The sequence below is a fragment of the Neophocaena asiaeorientalis genome, unplaced genomic scaffold (assembly GCF_003031525.2).
Source record: "Neophocaena asiaeorientalis asiaeorientalis breed wild unplaced genomic scaffold, Neophocaena_asiaeorientalis_V1.1 scaffold46, whole genome shotgun sequence".
Classification (NCBI taxonomy): domain Eukaryota; kingdom Metazoa; phylum Chordata; class Mammalia; order Artiodactyla; family Phocoenidae; genus Neophocaena; species Neophocaena asiaeorientalis.
Genome location: NW_020175393.1, coordinates 3,685,947 through 3,711,066, shown reverse-complemented (window position 1 = coordinate 3,711,066; position 25,120 = coordinate 3,685,947). Strand labels below are relative to the sequence as shown.

The following is a 25,120-nucleotide window of genomic DNA, read 5'->3' as shown; positions in this document are numbered from 1 at the left end:
TCCATTTAAGGTAGAGGTTAAATTTTTGTGGCACAGGTTCAGGTGATTCTCCAAAATACCACCCCTCCTAAGGTAAGACCAAGGTGGTATGTGGGTTGATAAGCAGTGCCAAGTTTCAAAGACAGTAGTTAGTGATACAATTAAAATACATGCCACAAACACACAATGGGAAGTGACAGGGAGATGGGGGGGAAGTTAGAAGCTAATGGCAGAGACAAAACAGAAGTCACAAGCTGCTGACAGCATTACAGCATGCCACAATGATTTCTCCCACAAGTCTCTTTAACAGGTGAACAGACTGACTTTTGCTTAAAAACATCCTGGAGGAAGTTAGCAAAACACTCTGCAAGTATCTGACAAAGGCAGAACTATGAGGCCTTCCAAATGTATGCGCACGTAGGTAAGTTGTACTCTAAACTTCTCTCATTTAGCTGTCCCATCAATTTTAACACAAACACTACAAGAATTGTTAGTTTATCATGTGTTGCTTATTAAAGTAGAGTGATAGGATTTTTAAAATCCTCAACACAATTCAATAAAAGCCTTTTCATATTCCCTTTGCTGTTATCTATTAATTCTCTCCTTCTGTTGTAGCATAATTTTCAATAAGTACCTGAATCAAGTAATTTCACTTCTTTGTGGCTTCTCTCAATGATTTTTCCACTTTAGCTCATCCTCTGAACTCAGATTCCCTAGTGGTCAGATTACTACAAACACATGTTCAAGGCTGGCTATTAGGAAAGAGCTGGGGCCATGAGCTCCACCCTGCCGTTCATTCTCCCTGGCCCAAAGACAGAAGCCAGCAAATTCAAAAGGTGGTATGAAGTTCTTTTAACATTCTCAATAAAGTTTAGATTTACCTCTAAATAAATTACATAACAAACTACTTTGCATGCCAAGAGAAAGAACAAAAGGGGGTCAATAAGTAAACCAGCAATAGGAATACCAGCTGGGTTTTAAATGTTAAAATCCTGTCACCTTTCTCTTCTTTCTTGTGAACAATAACTTGGCCTGCACATTTTCTGTTTGTTTTTTTTTTTTTTGTCTCCTTTAGTCAAATAGGTTATTGTATCCCCTTTTTGTCTGGAAGTTAGGAAGAAAATATTTCCAGAGAAAAATGTGAGAGTGAGTCAGTGAAAGGGCTTTTGCTTTCTTAATATGATTTTTTTTTGGTCCTTTCACTGATTACTATAGGTAGTGGGTCACCAACAAAAAAAATTCCCTCTCCTTACATCCATCGTGACCCATTTATCCCCTTTCTCATGGCACATGCTAACTTGTTCTCAGTCAGCCCATCTATTACTGCACTCTCTTACTCAGAATGTCCTATTATTTATTGACTGAATTCCATCAATCAATAAATAATGGCATCACTTCTTCACTACTTTTCAGGAGTAACGAAAATAGCCATTGGCTTTCTCTGTTTACTACATTCCTCCACTAATGAATTTTTCTTTTCACTTTGAAAAGCTTTAAACCATTTTATTCACCTGGCTTTGTTATTTATGCATCATGTGTTCCACAAATCATGTGCTTCTAAGATAAACTAGTACTTGAGCAGTATCACTAACATCAAATTAATCTTGTCTACCCTTTTCAATGTTTAAATTACTTTTATGCAGTAGTCGTAACTATGCAGGAGGAAAAAACACCATTTTCTTATTTCTATACTCAATACAATATTACTTAACTTCTGTATTCTGATACTCAATGTTATTATGCCCAACTCTATACTAGAGCTGTTGAAATGTATGATGTGCCCTATATCACATAAGATAAAGACATTTCATTATTAGGTCAGGCACTTAGTGTTGTTTCTTTCTTAAAAAAAAAAAGATGGATTAATGACAGGTAAACATGATCATTTTACCCACACTTTTTCTTTTAGAAATTCTTGCGACTAACAGCACGTACCTATAGGGCAGATGGCTGAGGGTGGGCGAGAAGACTGAGAAAGAGCTGCTAGTGGCCACCCCCAGACAGGGAATGCATTTGCTATCTCAGTCTCGTGAGCACTATTCATTAATAAACGGAGCTCCTCCCCAACCCCACTCCCTTGCCCCATGTCCTCTCTATTAGCCAATCTTTCTAAGCAAATGCATTTAAGACAAAAAAGCACCATCCTCTCTAAACATCATCCCATATCTTTGATTCACTCCAACCCAGCTTTCTGCATTTCATAAAGCAAAAGGAAACACTCCCTCAGGCTGACACTGTGGTTGATAACTCTGACAATGACTTTCAAAACAGTGTGCAGTCGTGAGATTAAAGTTTAGAACACATTATCAGAACATCTGGGATGTATGCTCAGCTCTGTCAAGTGACTCAGTGCGTGACTTGGGCAAGTCACAGTCTTTCTGTGCTTTTGCTTCCTCATCTTAAATGAAACAAATTAAAAGCCTGCCTCTGGATACCCAGCAGTCTTTCCAATTGGGCAGTCAGAAACGCTGGGAGGAGAATCCAGAAAGGCACAACTGGAACTTGGCTCCACAGCTCTTTTTCCCTTTTATCCAACTGCCTGGCAGCAGACAGAAGGGAAAGGGGAGAAAGACTGGGCTTTCATGATTTCTCTCACGCCTCTGGCCCAAGAAAATGACCAACAGCAGGAAATGAGAGCCAAAGTAAGCCAGAGTCATATTCCCATGGCTTCTCTCTAAATGCCTGCTTAGAAGCAGGAAGGCATTAGCTCCAAAGCTTTTTCTCAGGTTACTCAAACTTGTAATTACAAAGGCAGGCTGTGGGAGAAGGATTTACAACCCTACTCCTGTGTATCTGAGGTGTCAGGAGTGGGGCTGTTACCTCTGATGGTCTGGAGACTGGGTAGAGAGGGACCCCTGTGGGGGATAGACATCTTACACAAGATGTGCGAATTGTCTATTCTAAAATAATAAAAAGAAAGTAATTTCTGGAAAAGGGCAAGAGAATGGAGATAATGCACATTTCATTCTTTTAGTGATAAAGCTAGACTAATACATGGTGAAGCTCATGCTCTGAGGATAAACACTAACCAAAAAGTGAAAGGAGACCTTGAGTATATGTGAAACTGAGAAAGATGAAGTCAGGGCTGGACAGTGGAGACAACAAATTTTCCATTAATCTCTTGGAATGAATTAGAATCTCAAATCTCATTTACTGGCATACTACTGCCCAATACAAGCTCCTATGCTCTAGTATTACATACCCAGATAGAGAGAAAACAAAACACACCCATGCATGTGAGCAGGCAGGTACACACAGACACACACACACACACACACACACACACACACACACACACACACCCTTCATCTTGGAAGTCAGCACACAAAGGGCATATGTGCTTACAAACATACCCGGGTCAAAGTACAGACTGAAAGAAGGGAAGTGGCAGAGGCTCCCAAAAGGGCAGATTATTACAATCAAAGCAACAACTCACAGACTCTGAGGAGATTTTCTTCAAAAGCTCAGCCCCTGGGGTTCCAACGAGTCTTAAAATGAGCTTCAACTGATCAATATCTAATGGTGGACTATAAAGGAAAATGTTGGGACAAAATAAAAATGAAAAACAAACAACAAACAAAACAAACAAAATACCCCAATAACAAAAATTAAAAACCCCAAACCAAGCCAAAATGGTGAATTCATCTAGGTCAAGCCTTCTGTAGGATGGTCACTTCAAGTAGAACATGCTCCTCCTGTACAAAGATTCAAAATGCGACCACACACATACCCAACTTATATTCATTTTATGCTTCTGTCAACACCCCCTATCAGTAAAGTGAAGTGACTATAGCTGCGTACTTAGATGCCAAAGACAGCATGTGAAAACACAAAAGCATCACTCAGTCCATATGCTCAGCCCACACCTACCTCCTTACCTTCCACCAAAGCACCAGTAGCCAGTCAAGCAAAGAGCACCGGTCAGCAGAAGGCCACAGAGAAGAAAGAAGCAGAGAGCATAGGAGCTAGGGATGTACAAGCCTACCTGTGAATATTCCCCTAAGGCTTGATCTAAGGAGCCTGTAATACGACAGGGGCCTGGGAACCTCCCGGGGCCTAACCACTTGAGATGTCCTCCAGAAAACCTCTCTGTCCACACTGACTATGGTAAGCAGAGAAGCATTTGTAAGCGATAGTCAGCCAGCAGAGGGCCCCACCACCTCACTGCATCTGCACAGCCTTCTGGAGCGCCATAACATAGAGCATATGAGGCTTCAACTTTATAAATGCATTAACAAACCTCACGCATCCCCAGAGCTCTAAATAATAGGCCACAAGGCCCAGACCTTTATTGTGGCAGCCAACTCTTCTGTGCATATTCACTATGTATGTACATGTATTGACCAGAAGACAGAAACTTTCCATTTGTCCTTACTGCTTTTAGCCTTGCCTAAAAAGCTAAAAGGAGAGAAAAAAAATCTTATAAAATAGCTTTCAATATTCTCTATGAAAATTTGAATAGCTTATCCATGTCTGTATTGACATTCAGAGGGAAAAGGAGGGGAGGATGACTATCTTCTGATTCCTGTCCAAAAAAACCCTGTCAGGTTTTTTGCATGATTAGATCCTTCTCAACTTCAGGTGTCGGCTTGAACGTCACCTCCTCAGAGAGGCTTCCCCCAACGCTCTATGGAAGAAGCGCTGCCCTCCCTGTTATTCTCCACCTCAGCACAGTGCGCTCATCACAATCTATAATTGCTTAGTTTGCTTACTGTCTGTCACCTCTACTGATCTATGAGGAGAGGGGCTGCTCTGCCTGTTCACCACTTATCCCCAGTGCTTAGCCTAACATCTGCTACGTGGTGGGCACTCAAAATATTTAAGGAGGTACGGCAGGATGGAGAGGAGAGAGAATGCAAGAAACTATTTCTGTTTATGATTATACATATGAAGGCAGTACAGTGCAACTTAAAAATAATGGCCTCTGCAAGCCAGAGTCGCCTGAGTTACAGGAATTGGTTACGCAATAATATCCTGCCCCATTCTTTTTTTTTCTCCAGATATGGAATTGGCTTAAACACAACAAAATTCTAGACAGGAGTCAGCAAACCCCAATCTGCTGTCTGTTTTGAAAATAAAGTTGTACTGGAACACAGCCATGCTCATTGTTTATGTATTGTCTATGGCTGCTTTCAACTTACACAGCAGAATTGAGTGGTTACAACAGAAACCGTATGGTTCCCAAAGCCTAAAATATTTACTATGTGGCCCTTAAGAAAAGGTTTGCAGAACCCCATCGTAGACTCAAACAATTTATGTTCTATACAAAATAAATTAAAAGGAAGTCCCCTCACAGAAGTTACTTCTGAATTAAGAATAGTAAAGAATAACACTGTAAATCAACTATACTCCAATATAAAATAAAAATTTAGGGCTTCCCTGGTGGCGCAGTGGTTGAGAGTCCGCCTGCCGATGCAGGGGACGCGGGTTCGTGCCCCGGTCCGGGAAGATCCCACGTGCCGCGGAGCGGCTGGGCCCGTGAGCCATGGCCGCTGGGCCTGCGCGTCCGGAGCCTGTGCTCCGCAGTGGGGGGGGCCGCAGCAGTGAGAGGCCCGCGTACCGCAAAAAAAAAAAAAAAAAAAAAAAAAAAAAATTAAAAAAGAATAGTAGAAAATTTTGTCCTCTGCAAATGGCAAAAATCAATGTGTTCTGGAGGCTAAAATTTCAATACTGATTTCTTAATTCAAGGTGTTGTCAAGAAAACAATTTTAAAGCATACATTAATGGGGACGGAGCAAGCGGTGGGGACAGATACCATCTTGCTCTAAAATAATCAAATTAACTGTATTACAACAGAATTTAGTATAGGATCCTCTTTGCTCATTTGAAATGATTCAGTTTACAAAAATTTAGTTCCCTCACATTCTTAAGGAACAAATTTAACAGGGTAGCTATCGCACAAGATAAAGTATATCACATATGAGAAAAAAACTGGACTACTTGAATTTTCAAACAGGTAGTTTTATAAAAAATGCATCAAAATTGATCTCTAGAAATAATACTAGTGAGATTGACACTCTTATATAAAAGACTTCTGACTAATGAAAATGAGAATAAAGTTTTATACTCCCTCTGAGGAAGACTCTGGGCAGTTTCTCAAGTGTCTTAACTTCACCCCAACATACCTGAAAAGTATGTCACTTCCACTGGTCACAGTGGTTATGACAACAATGACCTGGGGGACCCCATGTCGTTCTCCTGCCTCAGCCAGTATGACACAACCTCAGGCCTGAGGAATAAAGCCCCAATTCCTCAGCCTCAAATTCACGGCCTTCCCTGATGTGGCATCAAGACTCTTTTCTGACTCTCCCTCCAACTATTCTTCCTTAATGCACTCAATGCTTCAACTCACACCAACTATTCCAGGCACTTTTAAGCTTCCAACTTCTTATTTCTCCAAGTCATAAAGAGGAATACCCTCCATCCTCCCCTCCTACCAAACCTTTTCTTTCCCTATTTACTCTTCAAAGTCCTGCTCAAACAAGAACTCTGCCATGAAGTCTTCCTGGACATCCTGAGTTTGAATTAATTTCTGCTTCTCAGTAACTTATTTATACCTCTATTATAGTATTCTTATCACTACACCTTGTTTTATAAGCAGAGAGCAGACATTTGTTCAAGTGACTCCTATAGCTCACTTTCTGCTGAGTATGACCATTCTGGTTTGGAGGACAGGTACCATCTTACCTCCAGCACTTTCCACTGAGTAGCTCAATAAATATTAACTTGAAAAGACTTCCTGTAATATGCTTTCCAACTCAGCTCCACCCCTCTGTCTTGCCCTGAGAAATCTAGAATGACCATACTCTAATGGAAAGTCTATATACAAAAAAGAAGTCAAGAAAAGTTGCTTCATTTCATATGCAAACGCCCCATCTGAAGTGTTTACACCATAAAGAGTATATAAATACAGTGCAATGAGTGTGTAAGGGGTATGGACAAAGAGCTGGTACAGCATGACAGCCAATACTTAGGAGATTAGTAAACACACAATGCAAAATAAAAATCTACTTAGTAGCTAAAAGCACTTGCATGAAGGAAGTCAAAGCATGCAAACTTCATAGGAAATCACCATAGGTTCTCCAAGAGCTGGCAAATCCATTGAAATACAGGTCAGTCTTCCAATAATACCAGCTACTGTAAGGCCACTACAATTTGTCCAGGCAGTTAAGGCCAGAAGGAGCTTCAAGTAGCTATATAAGCAGAGCAAAGCAAAATTTACCACATTATGACAATTATTTCCACAGCAAGCCATCCTTCTTAACAGGTTTAACCCATTTTTCCCTAGATAGCAGGTATTTTTACTGTTAGTCAAAAATGTGTTTTAATTGTAATAATCACAATGTCAAATTTTAAATCATAAATCTCCTGATTTTTCCTAAAACAACTTAGGCTTAAGGTTACTCTTTAGACTAGGTCCTCTGTAACAAAAGTAAAAGGTGGCCAGAATGAAAAGGCAAGGAAAAAAAACTTAAGGGTAATGGGGTATTTAGAGGGAAAGTAAAAGAGAGATATTCTATTCACTTCTAAGTGTTCTAGGCAACTCCTAGGAAACCTCTGCAGGCTGGAGAGTTGAAGATGAATAAGAGGACCATTTGCAGAACCTACATGTGACTTCTGCTGCTTATGAGCTGCAGTTTTCAAAAAAAAAAAAAAATCCATATGAGGCAAAGCTGGAACAAAGACCTGTGGAAATTCCCTGGTGACAGACAGGTGGACTAGAATGGGACTTAGCTTACTTCCTTCTCTTCTTGGTCATCAAAATAGGCATTTTCACTGTCATACAAGGAAAAATTTTTAAGGTACTTTAGATTTGTGGACAAGCCTGAGAGTTCTAGCCTTTTCAAATGGGGAAATATATTCTTAAGTTAGAGAAGAAAAGGCAAATAACCTAATAAAATATTTTTCTTCTTCAACATTTATTAGGACACTTGCTTTTAGTGTCTGAAGTACGACTGTTTTTTTAAAATGAGAGACTGTTTGAAACCAGTGTCTGAAAGAAAGGGGTAGATGTGACAGGAAGGTGTATACCAGAAGTTTTAACTCCACTGGCAATGTTTTATCTCATAATCTGGGTCATATAAACATAGGTGTTCATTTATTATTCCTTGTCTTTTTGTATGTGTGAAGTAGTTCATAAAATGTTTGAAAAAAATCAAAAGAAGAAATAAGGAGCCAGTAAACACTAATAAAAGTCATATAAAGTAGGGCATCAAGCTGATGGCAGGAGCCTTATTATCTTCTAGTTAATGTCGAAGTTAATGATAATGTCTAGTTAATGTCTAGTTACCATTTCTATTAAAATGAAAGAAGGAAAGAAAAGTTTTACACATGAACAAAATTCATTTGATTACCTAGCAAAGGAAAACAATAGTAAGCCGAGGCTGAGATGTCTGGAAGAAAACAGTACTTGACGTGCAACAGGGCTAGGAAACTCATTGTCTCTCTTCCTTAGGCTGCAGACTGTCAATCATTAGTAGTAATATTTTCTAATTGGCTTACTCTTTTCAGAACCAATGGTTTTTGAAATAAGTTAGCACCATACCTGAAGACACATTCTGTGTCCCCACTCTCTTTCTAATAGACAGTTCTCTCAGGTGTGTCCATTTTTTAAAAAAAAAAAAAAAAAAAAGTTCTATTTTTGAGCTAGTTGGGAGGGTTTTGCAGAGTCACAAATGAGAATAATTTCTAACCTGAAAACATAATTAGCTTTAAGACAAAAATTAGTATATCTTATATCTTTAGGGGAACTCCAGGGATTATCAACAACTAGTAACAAAAGATTCTCTCAAGAAGACTAATCGCAAAAAAATGAGAAAAAGGTATTACAGGAAGATGATTTGTCAAGATCTAAAACTGCACAGTCCAATACAATACCAATAATCACATGTGATTAAATTTAAATGTAATCTAAAGAAAATTTAATAAAATTTAAAATTCAGATAAATACACTCATAAAACTATGAGTTTTATGAAACTATAAAACTATTCAGAAGAGAACTCCTTGCCATGATAAAGAGTATTTATGAAAAATGCAGAGCTAAATTACACTCAAGGCTGAAGATAAGAGCAAGAGAAAGCTGCCCACTTTCACCACTGCTGTTCAACATTACACTGGAAGTTCTAGTCAGAGCAATTAGAAACGAGAAAAAAATAAAAGCATCTAAATTGGAAAGGAAGAAGTAAAACTACCTCTATTTGCAGATGCCATGATCCTACATATAGAAAATACCAAAGAATCCACAAGAAAGCTACTAGAGCTCTCAGCTTTCAGCTATGCAAAGTTGCAGGCTACAAGATCAACAAACAAAAATCAGTTGTGTTTCTACACACCAACAATGAACAAACCAAAAAGGAAATTCAGAAAGTAATTCTATTTAAAATAGCATCTTAAAGATGCTAGGAAAATACCTAAGAATAACTTTAACCAAGAAAGTGAAAAACTTGTCCACTGAAAATTATAAAACATTGCTGAAAGAAATGAGACCTAAATAAGTGGAACGACATCTCATATTCATGAACAGGAAGACTTAATATTGTTAAGATGTCAATATTACCAAGTGATCTAAAATACAACACAATCGCGAGCAAAACTGCAACAGCCTTCTTTGCAGAAATGGAAAAGCCAATCCTCAATTTCATATGGAATTATAAGGGAGCCCAAAGAGAAAAAAAAAAAATCTTGAAAATGAGAGCAAAGTTGAAAGACTTAACACTTCTTGATTTCAAAACTTACTATAAAGCTAGAGTAATCAAAACAGTGTGGTACTGCTATAAGGATAGACATATAGACCAATGGAATAGAACTGATCTTTGACAGAAGTGCCAAACCCATTCTGTGGGAGAGGACAGTCTCTTCAATAAATGGTACTAGGACAACTGAATTTCCACATGCAAAAGTATAAAGTTGGACCCCTACCTCACATCATATACAAAAATTAACTCAAAATGGATCACAGACCTAAGTATAAGAGGTACACCCATAAAACTCTTAGTAGAAAATACAGTAAATCTTCATAATCTTGAATTTGGTAATACATTCTTAGAAATGACACTAAAAGCATGAACAACAAAAGAAAAAAATAGATAAATTGGAACTTCATCAAAATTAAAACTTATGTAAATCAAAGGACATTATCAAAAAAGTGAATAGACAGCCCACAGATGGGAGAAAATATCTACAAATCATATATCTGGTGAAGGCTCAATATCCAAAATATATAAAGAACTCCTAAAACTCAACAACAAAAAGACAACCCAATTAAAAGATGGGTAAAGGTTTCAAACAGATATCTCTACAAAGAAGACATACAAACGGCCTGTAAACACAGGGAGATACTCAACATTATTAGTCATTACGAAATGCAAATCAAAACCACAAAAAGATACCACTTCATACCCACTAGGATGGCTATAATTTTAAAAAGAAGAAGGATGGGAGGAAGGGAGGAAGGAAGGATGGAAGGGAGGGAGGGAAGGAGAAAGGAAGGAAGAAATGTTGGTGAAGATGTGGAGAAATTGCTCATACATCACTGGTGGGCATGTAAAATGGTGAAACTGCTTGGGAAACAATGACTGCTCCTCAAAAAGTTAAATACAGAATTACTATATGACTCAACAATTCCACTCCTAGATATATATCCAACAGAAGTGAAAGCAAGGACTCAAAGAGATACTTGTATGTCAGTGTTCACTGAAGCACTATTCACAATAGCCAAAAGGTGGAAACAACCCAAGTGTCTATGAACAGATGAATGGATAAATAAAATATGGTATAGCTCTACAATGGAATAGTATTCAGCCATAAAAAGGAATGAAGTTATGATCCATGCTACAATATGGATGAACCTTGAAAACATGCTAAGTGAAATAATTCAGACAAAAAAGGACAAAGATTGTGTGGTTCCACTTAATATTAAATATTTAGAATAAGCAAATTCATAGAGACAGAAAGTAGAAGAGAGGTAACCACAGGCTGTGGGAGGGAAGAATGGGGAGTTTTTGTTTAATGGGTACAATTTCTGTTGGGGTGATGAAAATGTTTTGGACATAGTGGTGGTGGGTGTACAATTTTATGAATATAATTAGTGCCACTGGACTGTACACTTTAAAAGGGTTAAAATGGTAAATTTCATGTTATGTTTATTTTACCACAATAAAAAAAAGTTAAAATGGCAAATTTTATGTTTATATGCTTAACCACAAAAATATTTTTAATTCAGTTTCTAAGTTTCACTGGCCACATTTTAAGTGCTCAATATCCACATGTGGCTGGTAGCTACCAACAGCCATATTGGACAGTACATACATAAACCATTTGTAAGCCTACAGAAAGTTCTATTAGATAGTTCTTATCTAGAAGCTAAAACCGTCAGTTCCAAATGCAAGATAAATAATAATTGAGGAAAACAGGGAGAAAACTGTGCACTCAAATAAAGAGCATAGTCTAGAGGTTACCTCAGCATTCAGCTGCATCTTAAAATCATAAATAAGCAGTAGATGCATGCTTTTCTGGGCAAAAGAAGAGTGTGTGGGGCCAGCACATTCTGCAAAGGTTTTAAGAAAATGAGCTTCAGAAATTAGGAGAACAGGCAACAAGTAGAATATTGGAAAGAAACTAATACCTGAGTCAGATCAGAGGTTTGTATCTATCTTTTTCTGGGTTCTTAGTTTCCTTATCTATAAAAACAGAGGATTCAACTAGATGTTTTCTAACATCTTTCTAGGTCCTCAAGTGGATAATTCTAGATTCTTAATTTTTCTGATCTCATTGGTACCTTAAAAAAAAAAATGAGGAAAAACTGCTAACTAAGTAACTTTTTCAGGGTCAGCCTGAAAGATTAAAACTAAAATCCAACCAGGGTAAACTCTAGTTGTACTCAACACTGGCTGCGCACGAGAATCAACTGGGAATTTGAAAAAGTAATAGAAAACACTTTCCTCTCCCTTTGTCAGGCAACCAAAGCTATATCCACACAGATTGCAACTGACAAGAAGGGAGTTATGTATATTACAAATACAATCCTCTGAATCTGAATGTATATTACAAATACAGTCCTTTGATTCTGAATGTTCCGATCCAGGAGAACATCTGTCTGAAGGAGCCAAGTAGGAAAGAAACAGTGTATTACTAAAATAAGAATTTTGAAATGAATTCTCATATATTAAAAAGAGAATCTCCTGGGCTTCCCTGGTGGCGCAGTGGTTGGGAGTCCACCTGCTGATGCAGGGGACACGGGTTCGTGCCCTGGTCCGGGCGGATCCCACATGCCGGGGAGCGGCTGGGCCTGTGAGCCATGGCTGCTGGGCCTGCGCGTCCGAAGCCTGTGCTCCGCAACGGGAGAGGCCACAACAGTGAGAGGCCCGTGTACCGCAAAAAGAAAAAAAAGAGAATCTCCTAGTAAAAAGTTTAAATGCTAGGTTTTCTACCTAAAGTTCATAGAAGGAAAAGAAGTATGCATAAAAGGGAAGACTTCTAGGGCTTCCCTGGTGGTGCAGTGGTTAAGAATCCGCCTACCAGTGCAGGGGACACGGGTTTGAGCCCTGGTCCGGGAAGATCCCACATGCTGCAGAGCAACTAAGCCTGTACGCCACAACTACTGGGCCTGCGCTCGAGCCCACGAGCCACAACTACTGAAGCCCACACGCCTAGAGCCCATGCTCCACAACAAGAGAAGCCACTGCAGTGAGAAGCCCTCTCACTGCAACGAAGAGTAGCCCCCCCGCTCACCGCAACTAGAGAAAGCCCGCACGCAGTAACGAAGACCCAATGCAGCCAAAAATAAATAAATAAATAAATAAAATTTATTGAGAAAAAAAAGAGAAGACTTCTTAGAGGCTGAAAGTTCGCATTTTAAAAAGGTCAAGCCATCAGTAAGCAGCTGTCCTGCAGATAGGACCGTAGGACACACACAACTGCTTTGAAACCTTTCTACCAGTAGCCTGCCAAGGGGATCCATCCTTTACTACCTGTTACAGAATTTAAATAAAACAAAAAACTAGCCTTTAAATGATTCACAATTAGACAATAAAGTGGGAAGATGAAGGGAGAAGCTGCTTCCCAAAGATCACTGATGAAGATGATGGCTAACATCTGTTGGCAGGCTCTGTTCTAAGTACGTTCCAGATTTCATCTCACTGAATTCTCACAACCACCTTATGAGGTATGTACTATTATCAGTATTTTATAGTTAAGGAAACTGAGAGACAGAGGTTAGACAACTTGCTCAAAGTCACAGAGCTGGGAGTAAATAAGAGCTAAGTAAGATCTCAACCCTGTAAGTCTGATTCCAGAGCATGTGCTCTTAACCAGTATGCTCTACTGTCTGTCTCTCTCTACCACTTTGTGTGTCTATGTAGGTATGAGTGTCCACGACTGACTGTAGATGGAGATACAGATACAAAGAAGAGGAAGAAGAGGGGGAACAGAGGAGAGCATCAGACAGTGTGCTTGGGAGGACAGACTAAAGAATGGGACTCTAAGATATGTGCCTGAGGAAAAGGAAAATTACAAATTTTCCCTAATTCTCTTAGCTTGGACTATAATGCATATATCAAATTTCTAAGAAACAAGTAAAAGGTAAATGAAGCAAAGGACAAAGGAGAAACACTAGGTATTAAAATTAGAATCTGGGGATGAGGAGGAATAAGGTGAGCTATATAAGGAGAATATACTCTATATCAATCCAGTAATATTCAGAGGGAAATAAATGGCTGAGGGAAGAGGTTTTTCAGTTCATTAGGAAAGTACACTCTAGCAGAAGATAGAATATATGGATCGATAACATGAACATCACAGTCACCATAGAAGTATTATCCCAACTGTAAGCCAGTGAACTGACAATCTGGTTTACAAACTCAATGAGTTTGCATAGGTGAGGTGCTAAAACAGCTTTTAGGTCTCTAACCATGATAGAACACAGGCAATTGCAGCATCTCTCAACCAAACCCACGGAAGGCTAGTCAAATGAATTTTACGAAAATCTTCAAACCTAATTCTAGACATATATTTCAAAATTCTTTCTTGCCTAAACATCTTCCTCAAGTGGAACTGATGGGAGTTACAACAAATCACATTTTGATGATATTATTACTAAACTGTGAAATGGGCATGCAGCAGACAGGAAAGGGGCTAAAATAAAGGGGCCATGATAAACCATAAACTAGACAATAACTCTGGAAGTAAATTAAGGTTTGGCTACAATCTGGGATAAAAGATAAAGTCATGCTGAGGGGAAAAAAAGGCACACAACAGGGTGACCTTATCTCCTTGCTTTTATTCTTTGTTGTTAGACAACAAACAAAACGAGTCAGCAGGTGTATCATTACAAGGACCAAAAACAGCCTTTTTAATATGTAAATCAAACATACAAGCAAGATATCCCCGATTTATAAATGGTTATCTTGTGTTCATTGAGCGCTGGTGCAACGAAGACTAAACTAGTCATTGAGATCTAGAACTTCTCACCAATACACTCAGGTGGCAGAAGGGCTGTGGGAAGATTAATAAGGAACTTGCTGCAAAAAAGATGACATATGAAAGATTTAAAGGGCTTTCCAGATTATGAAGAATTTTTGCAACTCTCAAAATAAATTGAAGCCTCTTTCTTGACAAGGCAAGATACTCAGCAAGAGAGCAGATCTCACAATGCATATCTGGACTATAAAAGCAAGTAACTGAAGGCCCTTCCTAGAAATAGGTAAAAGTAATATACTACCATGGACACCAAAATACAGACAAGAAACAAGAACCCAAAACTTTTTAAAGGATACGGTCTGTACCAGGAAACAGTGTTCTTCCAGTCAACAGCTCGGCCATTATGCATCCCACTGACCAAATATCAACTGGCAAAATTAAAGAGAAATAAAAGTAATATAATGTCACTATTATCATACTTGGCTACAAATGGAACTATAGTTAAGGGGTGAAATACTGAAATTAATATTTAAGACATCCGAGGTTCAACAATCACACTCATTTTTATAGAAATAAATAAGCTAAGACCTTTACCACATGAAAGGGCTTCATGGGTGGGCTAAGTCAAAACATAGTTATGGCAAGAGAAATAAGCTGTTCACAAAAGGACAAAGGTTTCTTACTGGTAGAAATGATGGATTCTCCCAAGTAATATTGAGAGGTTAATATTATAAACCCAATGTCTTCAGGCAGGAGTACTCAGAGAATATGCTGAAAATATAAATAAGTAAAAAGCCAGGGCTTCCCTGGTGGCGCAGTGGTTGAGAGTCCACCTGCCGATGCAGGGGACACGGGTTTGTGCACCGGTCCGGGAAGATCCCACATGCCACGGAGCGGCTACGCCCGTGAACCATGGCCACTGAGCCTGCGCATCCGGAGCCTGTGCTCCGCAACGGGAGAGGCCACAACAGTGAGAGGCAACAACAGTGAGAGGCCCGCGTACTGCAAAAAAATAAAAAAATAAAAAGCCAATTGCTAAATCACAAAGTTTGAAAAAACCCACTTTATCTGAGCAACTGAAATATTTTTCTATTCGTGGACTTAAAATGATCACTGAGGGAAGAAAAAAAATGTTTCTTCCTACTCCTGCCATCTCCACTTCTGAGAACCCCAAATACACACAACATAGTATTAATAAGGCCCTAAATAAAAGAGCAAGTAGTACCTGTCTGGTTGTAATGCATCCAGTTCAGCATGATCTCAGGAGCCCTGTACCACCTAGTGGCTACATAGCCTGTCATTTCATCATCTGTATGTCGAGCCAGTCCAAAATCCAAGATCTAAGGGAGAGAAGAGAAATCAGGCACTGGAACAAACTCCTAAGGCTTGTAAAGCAGGAGGGAAAAAACTCCAGTGCCTTATAAAAAGTGAGAATATAGCACTTTCATAAACATATTTCCTGGTCCATGCTTAGAATGCATGGGGAACACAGCAAGAACTTAAAAAAAATGAAATCACAAAAAGCAAAACAAAAATGCCACTGCTAGGCATTTATCCAAGAGCAATGAAAATATATGTGCCACAGAAAGGCTTGCACATGAATATTCATAGCAGCTTTACACAGCCCTGAAATGGAACTGAAGCACATGTCTATCAATAGGTGGATGGATAAATAAATTGTGGTATAATCATAAAATGGATCTACTCAGCAACAAAAAGGAATGAACTACTGATACACACAATACAGATGGATCTCAATAATATTATACTAAGCAAAAGTCAGACACACATAGAAAAATACTGTATGATTCCACTTGTATGAAACTCCAGAAAAGATAAATCTACTCTATAGTGTCAGAAAGCAGATTGGTTGTTGTCTGAAGCCAGGGTTAGGGGTAGAGGTGTGGGGACTGGCTAGGAAGGGGGCACTAGGGAACTTTCTGGGGTGATGGACATGTTCTTTATCATAACTGTGTTGGTGGTTACGTAGCTATATAAGTTTGTCAAATGTACACTTAAAGTGTCGCACTTTATTGTAAATTATGTTTCCAAAAAATTGAGTAAAAAAAGAAATGAAACAAAAAATTCCAGAGTTGCTTGCTCTTTATAGATTATTTATCTCTTAGTTGAATTATTTTGAATAAGTGTGTTTCTGCCATTTTTTTCTCTTAGAAACCCATAAAATCTAATAATTACTCTTCAAGAGGACTGCTTACTTGATATTCACACTATAATTCTCCTTTATTATAACTAATATATCAAATTTCAATTTAACTTTATTTTAGAATGAAAACAAGACACCTGATGCTACCTTCAATATCACTTAAACTAAAGCTTACTAAATCTCTGGTTTAAATTTCAAAGTCTAATGATATTCCTAAGGACAATAAGAATTTTCAGATTAAAAGTCATGGCTTTATAAACACATTCCCTATATAAATTTGCCTGGTTAGTTAAACATATAGTTACAAGGTGAAACAATTACCACTGTCACTTCATCCTACCTTCAGCTCACAGTCTTCATTCACAGCTAGATTACTAGGTTTTAGGTCCTAGGAAGCAAGTAAGAGAGAACAGGATCAACTTTATGACACATGGTAAATTCTTTCCCTAAGGGTAATGATGAAGTGCTGAACATAAAAGACTTCATCTAGGGCTTCCCTGGTGGCGCAGTGGTTAAGAATCCACCTGCCAATGCAGGGGACATGGGTTCGAGCCGTGGTCCAGGAAGATCCCACATGCCGCGGAGCAACTAAGCCCGTGCGCCACAACTACTGAGCCTGCGCTCTAGAGCCGGCAAGCCACAACTACTGAGCCCACATGCCACAACTACTGAAGCCCACACGCCTAGAGCCTGTGCTCCACAATGAGAAGCCCATGCACCGCAACAATGAGTAGCCCCTGCTCACCACAACTAGAGAAAGCCTGCGTGCAGCAACGAAGACCCAACGCAGCCAAAAATAAACATAAATTAAAAAAAAAAAAGACTTCATCTAACTATAAACAATCTCCATTCTATAGTCACTATCTAGTCCTCATTAGCCTTAAATAGGTAAAAACTATATATCTTCATTCTTTAGTTAAACCTAGAGCAAAGTTGCAATCGCTCAATATTTCAATGGCTAAAATAAGCTTAGATTAGGATCTTGTCAATCTCCCTACCCACCAGCACCCCAATAATTTAATCAAAAGACAATACCTACCCTGTGAATTATGTCGGCTGAATGTATATACTGTGAAAAAGCAAAAACTCAGTTATGTCCAGCCTCCTACTGTCATATGACATATTTGAAGTACATTTTTATGAGTCAATAAGAAATGCTAGTATTAACAGCAGGATTAGCAATCAGAACAAGTAATTATCAGTAGTCTGTACATTTATCATAACTATGATTTCCATACCATCAACTCTGTTCACAGAGCTGGAGTATGAGTGAAATAGAGCTTTCAACCTGTTTCCTGGTGGGTGCTCTGGAGCACAATAAGGACTCAAAGATGCTAAATATTAAAGGTGGTTTAATTTAAAAACTGCCCCTGCCACAAATAAATTAGGCTTCTTGAGGATGTTTTCAAAGTTTCAACATGACACTGACCAGATATTAGATTACATCAAGAAATTATTATTATTGTTTAGATGTAATAATGAAGAGTCTTTAACTCTCAGACATGCCTACAGAAGTATTGATGGGTGGAGTGATATGAGGTCTAGACTTGCCTTAAAATAATCCAGGGTTTGGGGGAATACAAAAGAAACAAGATTAACCATATGTTGGTAATTGTGGTCGCTGAGTAAACACAGGGGTTCATTATACTATGATTGTACTTATGATTTCTGTATTTGAAATTTTCCATAAGAAAGTTTTGTTTGTTTTCCCTTAAGCCCTAAATAGAAGGGAAAGAGGGAGAGAGAGAATTCATTCCTCAAAATTATTACTAATACTGACTGTACCTTGAGACCTCGGAGAATCTGGTAGATAAGGAACTGAACGTGGTCATCCGTAAGCTTCTGACATTTCACAATGTTGTTCAGATCTGCCCCCATGAGATGGGTCACCAGGTACCTAGAAATTAATGGACAGTTACACAATAATCCAGAACCCTAAGAAAGCTCTGATCTTCAAAAGACTGTTAGAAGTCCACTCAGTAAGTACCGCAGTGACACCTAAAAGCTTAGTAGCTACTCACACGCGGCTTGTTTCCAACATCACTATTCTAACTTTACTACCTGTCGTCTATTTTTCTGAAAATTTTTATACTAGTTCCTACTTGACATCTTTTCCTAGGTTCTCTAAAGAAAAGAAAAAAAACAAAAATGGAGATTAGAATGATATATGTTAGTATCATTTTTCTTAAAAATGATATTATTGTATGAGAAATACACAGTATAACTAAATGCATGGCCATATTTTTAAATCCGCCATTACATTTCTCACCTCATTATATATCCTGTAGGGTCTAAAATAGGAGTATCTTCAAATGAACTTATTTACAAAACAGAAGCAGACTCACAGACATAGAAAACAAATTTATGATTACCATGTGGGGGAGGGATAAATTAGGAGTTTTGGATTAGTGATTCTGAAATATATGTATATAAATAAAGAGAATACTGCTGTACAGTATTCTGCTGTACACCAGAAACTAACACAACATTGTAAATCAACTATACCTCAATTAAAAAATAAATAAATAAAATAGGAGTATCTTTAAATTTTCAAATTATACCTCTCCTTTTTCAGGAATGACTGGTAAAAGGATATTGTTCACTGACAATATTCCTGCATTTACTTTAAAGGAAGGAGGAACAAAATTTATCTGCAAGCAAGATGAGGCATTCCAGAACTTCTCCCCACAGGTGTGGTGCTGGATATGTATCCTGTCCTTACATCATAAGATTAGGGAATGATTACATTCAAGTCCAACAGGTTCACCACAGATATTCTAGACGCAATGCCTTACTCACTCATTACCGTATCACACTGCTACGGGAACATAACAACCACAGTCAGTACTAAAGAAGTGGAGTTTTTAAAAATTCAGTTAGGTTTTATCTAGTATGAGAATGATTACCCATTCCTGAGGCTGAATAATAATGTATATCAGTTGAGCTATAAAAAAATGCTGATTTCATGTCATTTCAATTTTTATTTTTGATAAATTTGGAAGAAAAGAAACCAGGTCAGTAAATTTAAATATACTATTAATGTCTTACATGACTATATATGTGTATAACCTCTCTTTACACACACACACACACACACACACACACACACACACACACACACACCACCACATTTATTACTTTCTTTCCTCAAAGAAGAATTAAAATTTTTCTTTTTCTGTTTCCTAATTTCCCTGTTGGGCTGCTATGGTCAGTTCCCAATTTGATGAAGAGCAATAGGACTTAGCATAGATGTAACCTTAAGTTAGATTTTTTAGCCCTTCATATTTTTAAAACTTGCATGTTTATATTGCCTTGAGGAAAGAATATACTCTGTCACTTAAAGACTATATTGGATTTTTGGAAATATTTTCACAAAGGTTGCTCTGATTTAAGAGATGCTCCAAGCTCAACATAACATAATCAAAGGCATTCGTGCTTATTCTGTGCCAAGCACTATTTATTATGCCCGTGTCTCATACACTCTTCCCAACAAAGCTGTAAGGTAAGTTCCATTAGTATTCCCATTTCCCTGAGGAGGAAACACAAGACAGAACAAGTATATATAACCTGCTCAAGGTTAAAAGAGTGGTAATGTCAGGGGCTGAATCCACAACTGTTTGATCTCAGAGAATATGATCTTAAATCACAGCCCATACTGCCTCCAAATTCTTCCAGTTGACAGAGAATTTAAGTCAAGAGAATGATTTCTTTTAAGTTTTATAAATGTTGCAATATTCCATCCTAATCACAGTCACTGTATTTTTTTAACCCCAAATTGATACAAAATCCGACAAATACGAGAATGTTGTGAATAACTGGTTAATATTGTGAAATCAGAACTTCCCCCAGAAAATCTGGGATAATGGTTGCCATATCCATAATACCAATTATGACAATTTGCAAGGCTCAGGTTGAGGAAGAGGGAATCCAATTTTTGTTTTATAAGACTGTTTTGCAAATAACTACATTTTATGACATTGAATAGTAAGAGGATTATTCTTTCAACTTTCAAACATATTTTTAAGGAGAAAAGGTAAAAAAAGGAAATACTGTTCTGCATGATTCTACCTAGAAATCTATCTTAATTTGTCTTGAAATAAAACCTAAAAATCTTAACTCTCTAATGTCTGCGCTAGTTCTCAAAGGTGTTAAGCAGTACTACCAAAGCAAACATAGTAATTTCAAGTCTGAGTATTGGGTTTAAATGGTTACCAATAACTTAAAAAACCCTATACAGACAGAAGACCACTAACTGCACAGCCTGAGAGAGCGAGCATGCTTTTAGTTAGAATATTCCACCACTGGGCTTCCCTGGTGGCACAGTGGTTAAGAATCCGCCTGCCAATGCAGGGGACGTGGGTTTAGAGCCCTGGTCTGGGAAGATCCCACGTCGCGGAGCAACTAAGTCCGTGTGCCACAACTACTGAGCCTGCGCTCTAGAGCCCGTGAGCCACAACTACTGAACCCACGTGCCACAACTACTGAAGCCTGCGCGCCTAGAGCCCGCGCTCCGCAACAAGAGAGGCCACTGCAACAAGGAGCCCATGCACTGCAACGAAGAGGAGCCCCCACTCGCCACAACTAGAGAAAGTCCGCACACAGCAACGAAGACCCAACTCAGCCAAAAAATAAATAAATAAAATATATTTATTTTTTAAAAAAGAAAAAAGAATATTCTACCACTGTGTAATTCCCTTTAAGTCCCCTCCCCATCAGAGACCACATTCATTTTATCACTAAAATTTCCAGACACCGGGAGAGACTGTCAAGACATTATATAAGTACATAAGGTTAATCAGTCTATATAGTGATAACTATCAAACGTTGCTGCTAGGCTCCAATCAAATCAGCTGAACCACATTATTCATGGCAGATGTGTCTGGCAGGAACTAACCTAATCACTATATGTTGTTTCCACGAAGCCCAAAAGACCAATCCATGAAAACCAATTGTCAAATTCCAACTCATCACATATAGAAAGGTTTTTGAAATAAATTTTGCAACAGTGGACAAAAGCAAGTGTTGTGCAAAGTTCCTGAATGCTTATGGAAGACATAACAATTTCTAAAAGTAGTGAACAAGGAAGTGGGAGGAAAATGTTGATGGGCACATTTTAAATAAGCCAGTCCCAAAAGGAGCATTAATAGATGCCACATAGGGGCTTCCCTTGTGGCACAGTTGTTAAATCTGCCTGCCAATGCAGGGTACACGGGTTCGAGCCCTGATCCGGGAAGATCCCACATGCCGTGGAGCAACTAAGCCCGCATGCCACAACTACTGAGGCTGAGCTCTAGAGCCCGTGAGCCACAACTACTGAAGCCCATGCACCTAAAGCCTGTGCTCTGCAACAAGAGAAGCCACTGAAATGAGAAGCCTGTGCACCGCAACGAAGAGCGGCCCCCGCTCACTGCAACTAGAGAAATCTGCGCAGCAACGAGGACCCAATGCAGCCAAAAATAAATAAATTTAATAAACTAAAAAAAAGCAGATGCCACATAATTTCTATAGTATTAGTCTCTACAAAGCAATTACATTTAATTGCTTAATTAATTACATTTTAGTAAAGACATGCCTATTACTGTCAGTGTTCAGAACACCTCAAATAATTAAATCTGACCAACAGCTGGAAAGCTACCTAGTTCCCCCATCTTTAAAAAGGAATTAGATAAGTAGGGCTTTATTAGGTAGAGGGCTGAAAATATGATTTCACAGCCTGATGATACAAATCTTGTTTTCCACTTTTCTTGTGAGGATGGTTTCCTTTAAACTTAAACTATAAAGAGCATAAACCATCATTTCTCAAAGTAAAATGTACTGTACCAGCAAAAAGGCAGAAGTCTACAATAAGTGGTTTTCAGTACTCAAGACAGCACCCCATTTAGAGCTTCATTTATTAAGCGCTTCTTGGATAACACCCAATTGTCAAAGACTCCTACTCTACTGCCTTTTCTTTTTTTGAAGCATAATACAATCAGAACCTATGTAGAAAAAAATCTCTTCTATATCTATAGTTTGGCATCTCTACTACCGTCAGCCCTATTTGATAAAATAATTATCAAAAAGGGCAAAAAACATTTCCATATTAAAACAAAGTATTTAAAATAACCATAGGGATTGACAATTCGTAACCACATGCTTCTGAAATACACCCAATGATCCTTGGGACTCACTACAGCCTATTCTGAAAACAGCAGAGTGATTCTGTAAAAATGAAAAATAGACCATGTCACTCCTCTCAAAAGGCTTCCCATTTCACTTAAAGACAAAAATCCCTTCAGCAGCAGATAAAGCTGTACATAATCCAGCATCCTGTCCCCAATTCTCTCTCTCATTTCTTCATCTACTTCTCTCCCCTGCTCTCACTTAGCTCCACACTGGCCTCCTTACTGCAGCCACACAGGGCCCCTTGCTGCAATTCCAATACAGCATGCAGTCTTCTGCCTCAGGACTTTTGCACTGGCTGTTCCTTCTGCCTGGAATGCTCTTCCTCCAGATATCCACAAGTCTAATTCTTCTACTTCTTCAAATTTTTGCTCAAAATTCACCTTTTCAATGAGGCCTATCCTTACCACCCCACTTAAAATTGCATCTCTCCCCCAACCCTCACACTTCCCTGCTCTATCTTTTCCTCTTGTCCATAGCATTACTGCTTGCTAACATGCTAACTTCCTCTTTTATATGCTCATTGTTTATTGCTATCTATCTGTACAATGTTCAAGGAGGACAGGCTTCTTTTTTGTCCTCTGTAGTATCTAAAGTACCTAAAAACATCGTGTAGCAGATATCAGGCACTCAATTACCACTGAATTTAATTGAATGACCCAGGACAACTCATATAGTATTACTAGTAAGACCAGGCAAGGGCATATCTTATTGGAATACTCATGCCAAAGATCTTATCTGGTAAGCAGACCAGACTGTTCCAATGTAAGGGGTAAAAGCACCATTCAGCAGCCAGGTAGGCAGCTTAGCCAGCTTATTTCACAACAAACTAGTCTCCTCATTTGAACTAAAGATTACTGAAAGATGCCCTCTACATTACCTGCATCAAATAAACCAGATTCAATATTCTACCATATGGTCTATATTCCAAGATAAAAACAAAAAAGTTAGTCAAAAGAGAATGCACTGGGCATGCTATCAGACAACTAGATTGCCAACCAGTTATAAACAGGAAAGCACAAGGTTATTCATTCATTCAGTCACTCCATCAACAAATATTTATTGTTGAGCACTAGGAATACAACAGTGGAAAAGAAAGATACAGAATTTAGATGAGAGGAAGGTATATACTCATAATAGAGCATAATTAGAGTTATAAAAGTGTACATCAAGGTGCTGGAGAACACACAGGGGAGGGCACCAATCCAGACTTAGGAAGCAGTTAATTACAGGAAAATATCTTGAGAGAATCAAACTCAAAACTATACCTTGAAGCTTCTTTACCTTTTTACAACAGCTAATCTGAGAAAAAGGGGGCATCTTACTGATCACGTCAGACAAAAACTGAATGGTGTTTTCTTAAAGGATGTGTAATTTGTTTAGATTTCAAATGTGAGTCAGTGACGACACCTACATGCTTTACCAACTCTCCATCCTCATTTTAGCAGACCTCTCTGATACGGAAATAAATTGCAAATATAACTGTTAATACAGTTAACTCATTCATCTTTCTCCCAGACTGCTTCTCTTTCTGTATTACCAATCTTGAGCACTCAACCTATTTTCAAGGAAGAAGAATATTTCTGTAAGTCCAAACAACTGGGCTGGGAATTTCTTTCAGTGATAGAGGAAAGCACTATTTCCAAGCAGATAATGCCTCTTAGCTAAATTAGGAAAAGAGCTCTCCTGCGCCACCAAAAAAAAAAATTCATAATTTACCAAAACACAATTTTTATCCAAGTACAAAAGAAAAATCAACAGTTATCTACTCCTTTAACAGTCTCCATTCCACACAAATCTCCTTTTTTGTATACTTTATACATTTCCTTCATTTCTTTGACTATCTGGAATATATTTCGACCTCTACACCCAATCCTTATTTATCTGTTTCTTCAAATACAGTTATTACCTTCTTTAGAGGCTTTCCTCCACTAAGTTTCTCTCATATTCTGAGATTACTTAATACCCTGTATGTTGCTTTGACACTGCAAATTTGACTTGGTCCTTTAAGTTGTTTTAGGTAAGCATTTATGCTTCATCTCATTAATGAGACCACATGCAACTGAAGGCCTTTAGTTTTGACATCTTACATACAACCTATCACACAGCATTTACCCAATGAGAATGGTTAGCAAACTTTCAAATAATAGAGCTCTGGATCAAGAAAAATGTGACTAGAAATAGACTTAGAGCCAAAAAGACCTAAGATGTGTACAATTTTTTTTTTTTTTTTTTTGTGGTACACAGGTCTCTCACTGTCGTGGCCTCTCCTGCTGCGGAGCACAGGCTCTGGATGCGCAGGCTCAGCGGCCATGGGTCACGGGCCCAGCCACTCCGTGGCATGTGGGATCTTCCCGGACCGGGGCACGAGGCCGTGTCCCCTGCATCGGCAGGTGGAC

The 25,120-nt window shown here is 38.5% G+C and overlaps 1 protein-coding gene across 4 annotated transcripts in view; it reads right to left on the bottom strand.

Annotated features, from left to right (window-relative positions):
• The window catches only part of MAPK14 (mitogen-activated protein kinase 14), a 72,713-nt gene that overhangs the window by 11,950 nt on the left and 35,643 nt on the right, over window positions 1–25,120 (bottom strand). For 3 of the 4 annotated variants that reach the window (XR_003006030.1, XM_024765846.1, XM_024765844.1), the window contains exons 4-9: window positions 18,345–18,456; window positions 17,599–17,628; window positions 16,900–16,947; window positions 15,621–15,735; window positions 14,752–14,823; window positions 3,416–3,495 (exon numbers count right to left, since the gene is read on the bottom strand). Coding sequence is in view for 3 of the 4 variants with exons in the window: in XM_024765846.1 (XP_024621614.1) it covers window positions 3,416–3,495; window positions 14,752–14,823; window positions 15,621–15,735; window positions 16,900–16,947; window positions 17,599–17,628; window positions 18,345–18,456 (457 nt within the window). In the remaining variant the exon portion in view is untranslated. The remainder of the gene's footprint in view (window positions 1–3,415; window positions 3,496–14,751; window positions 14,824–15,620; window positions 15,736–16,899; window positions 16,948–17,598; window positions 17,629–18,344; window positions 18,457–25,120) is intronic. The other variant, XM_024765845.1, reaches the window with a different exon arrangement.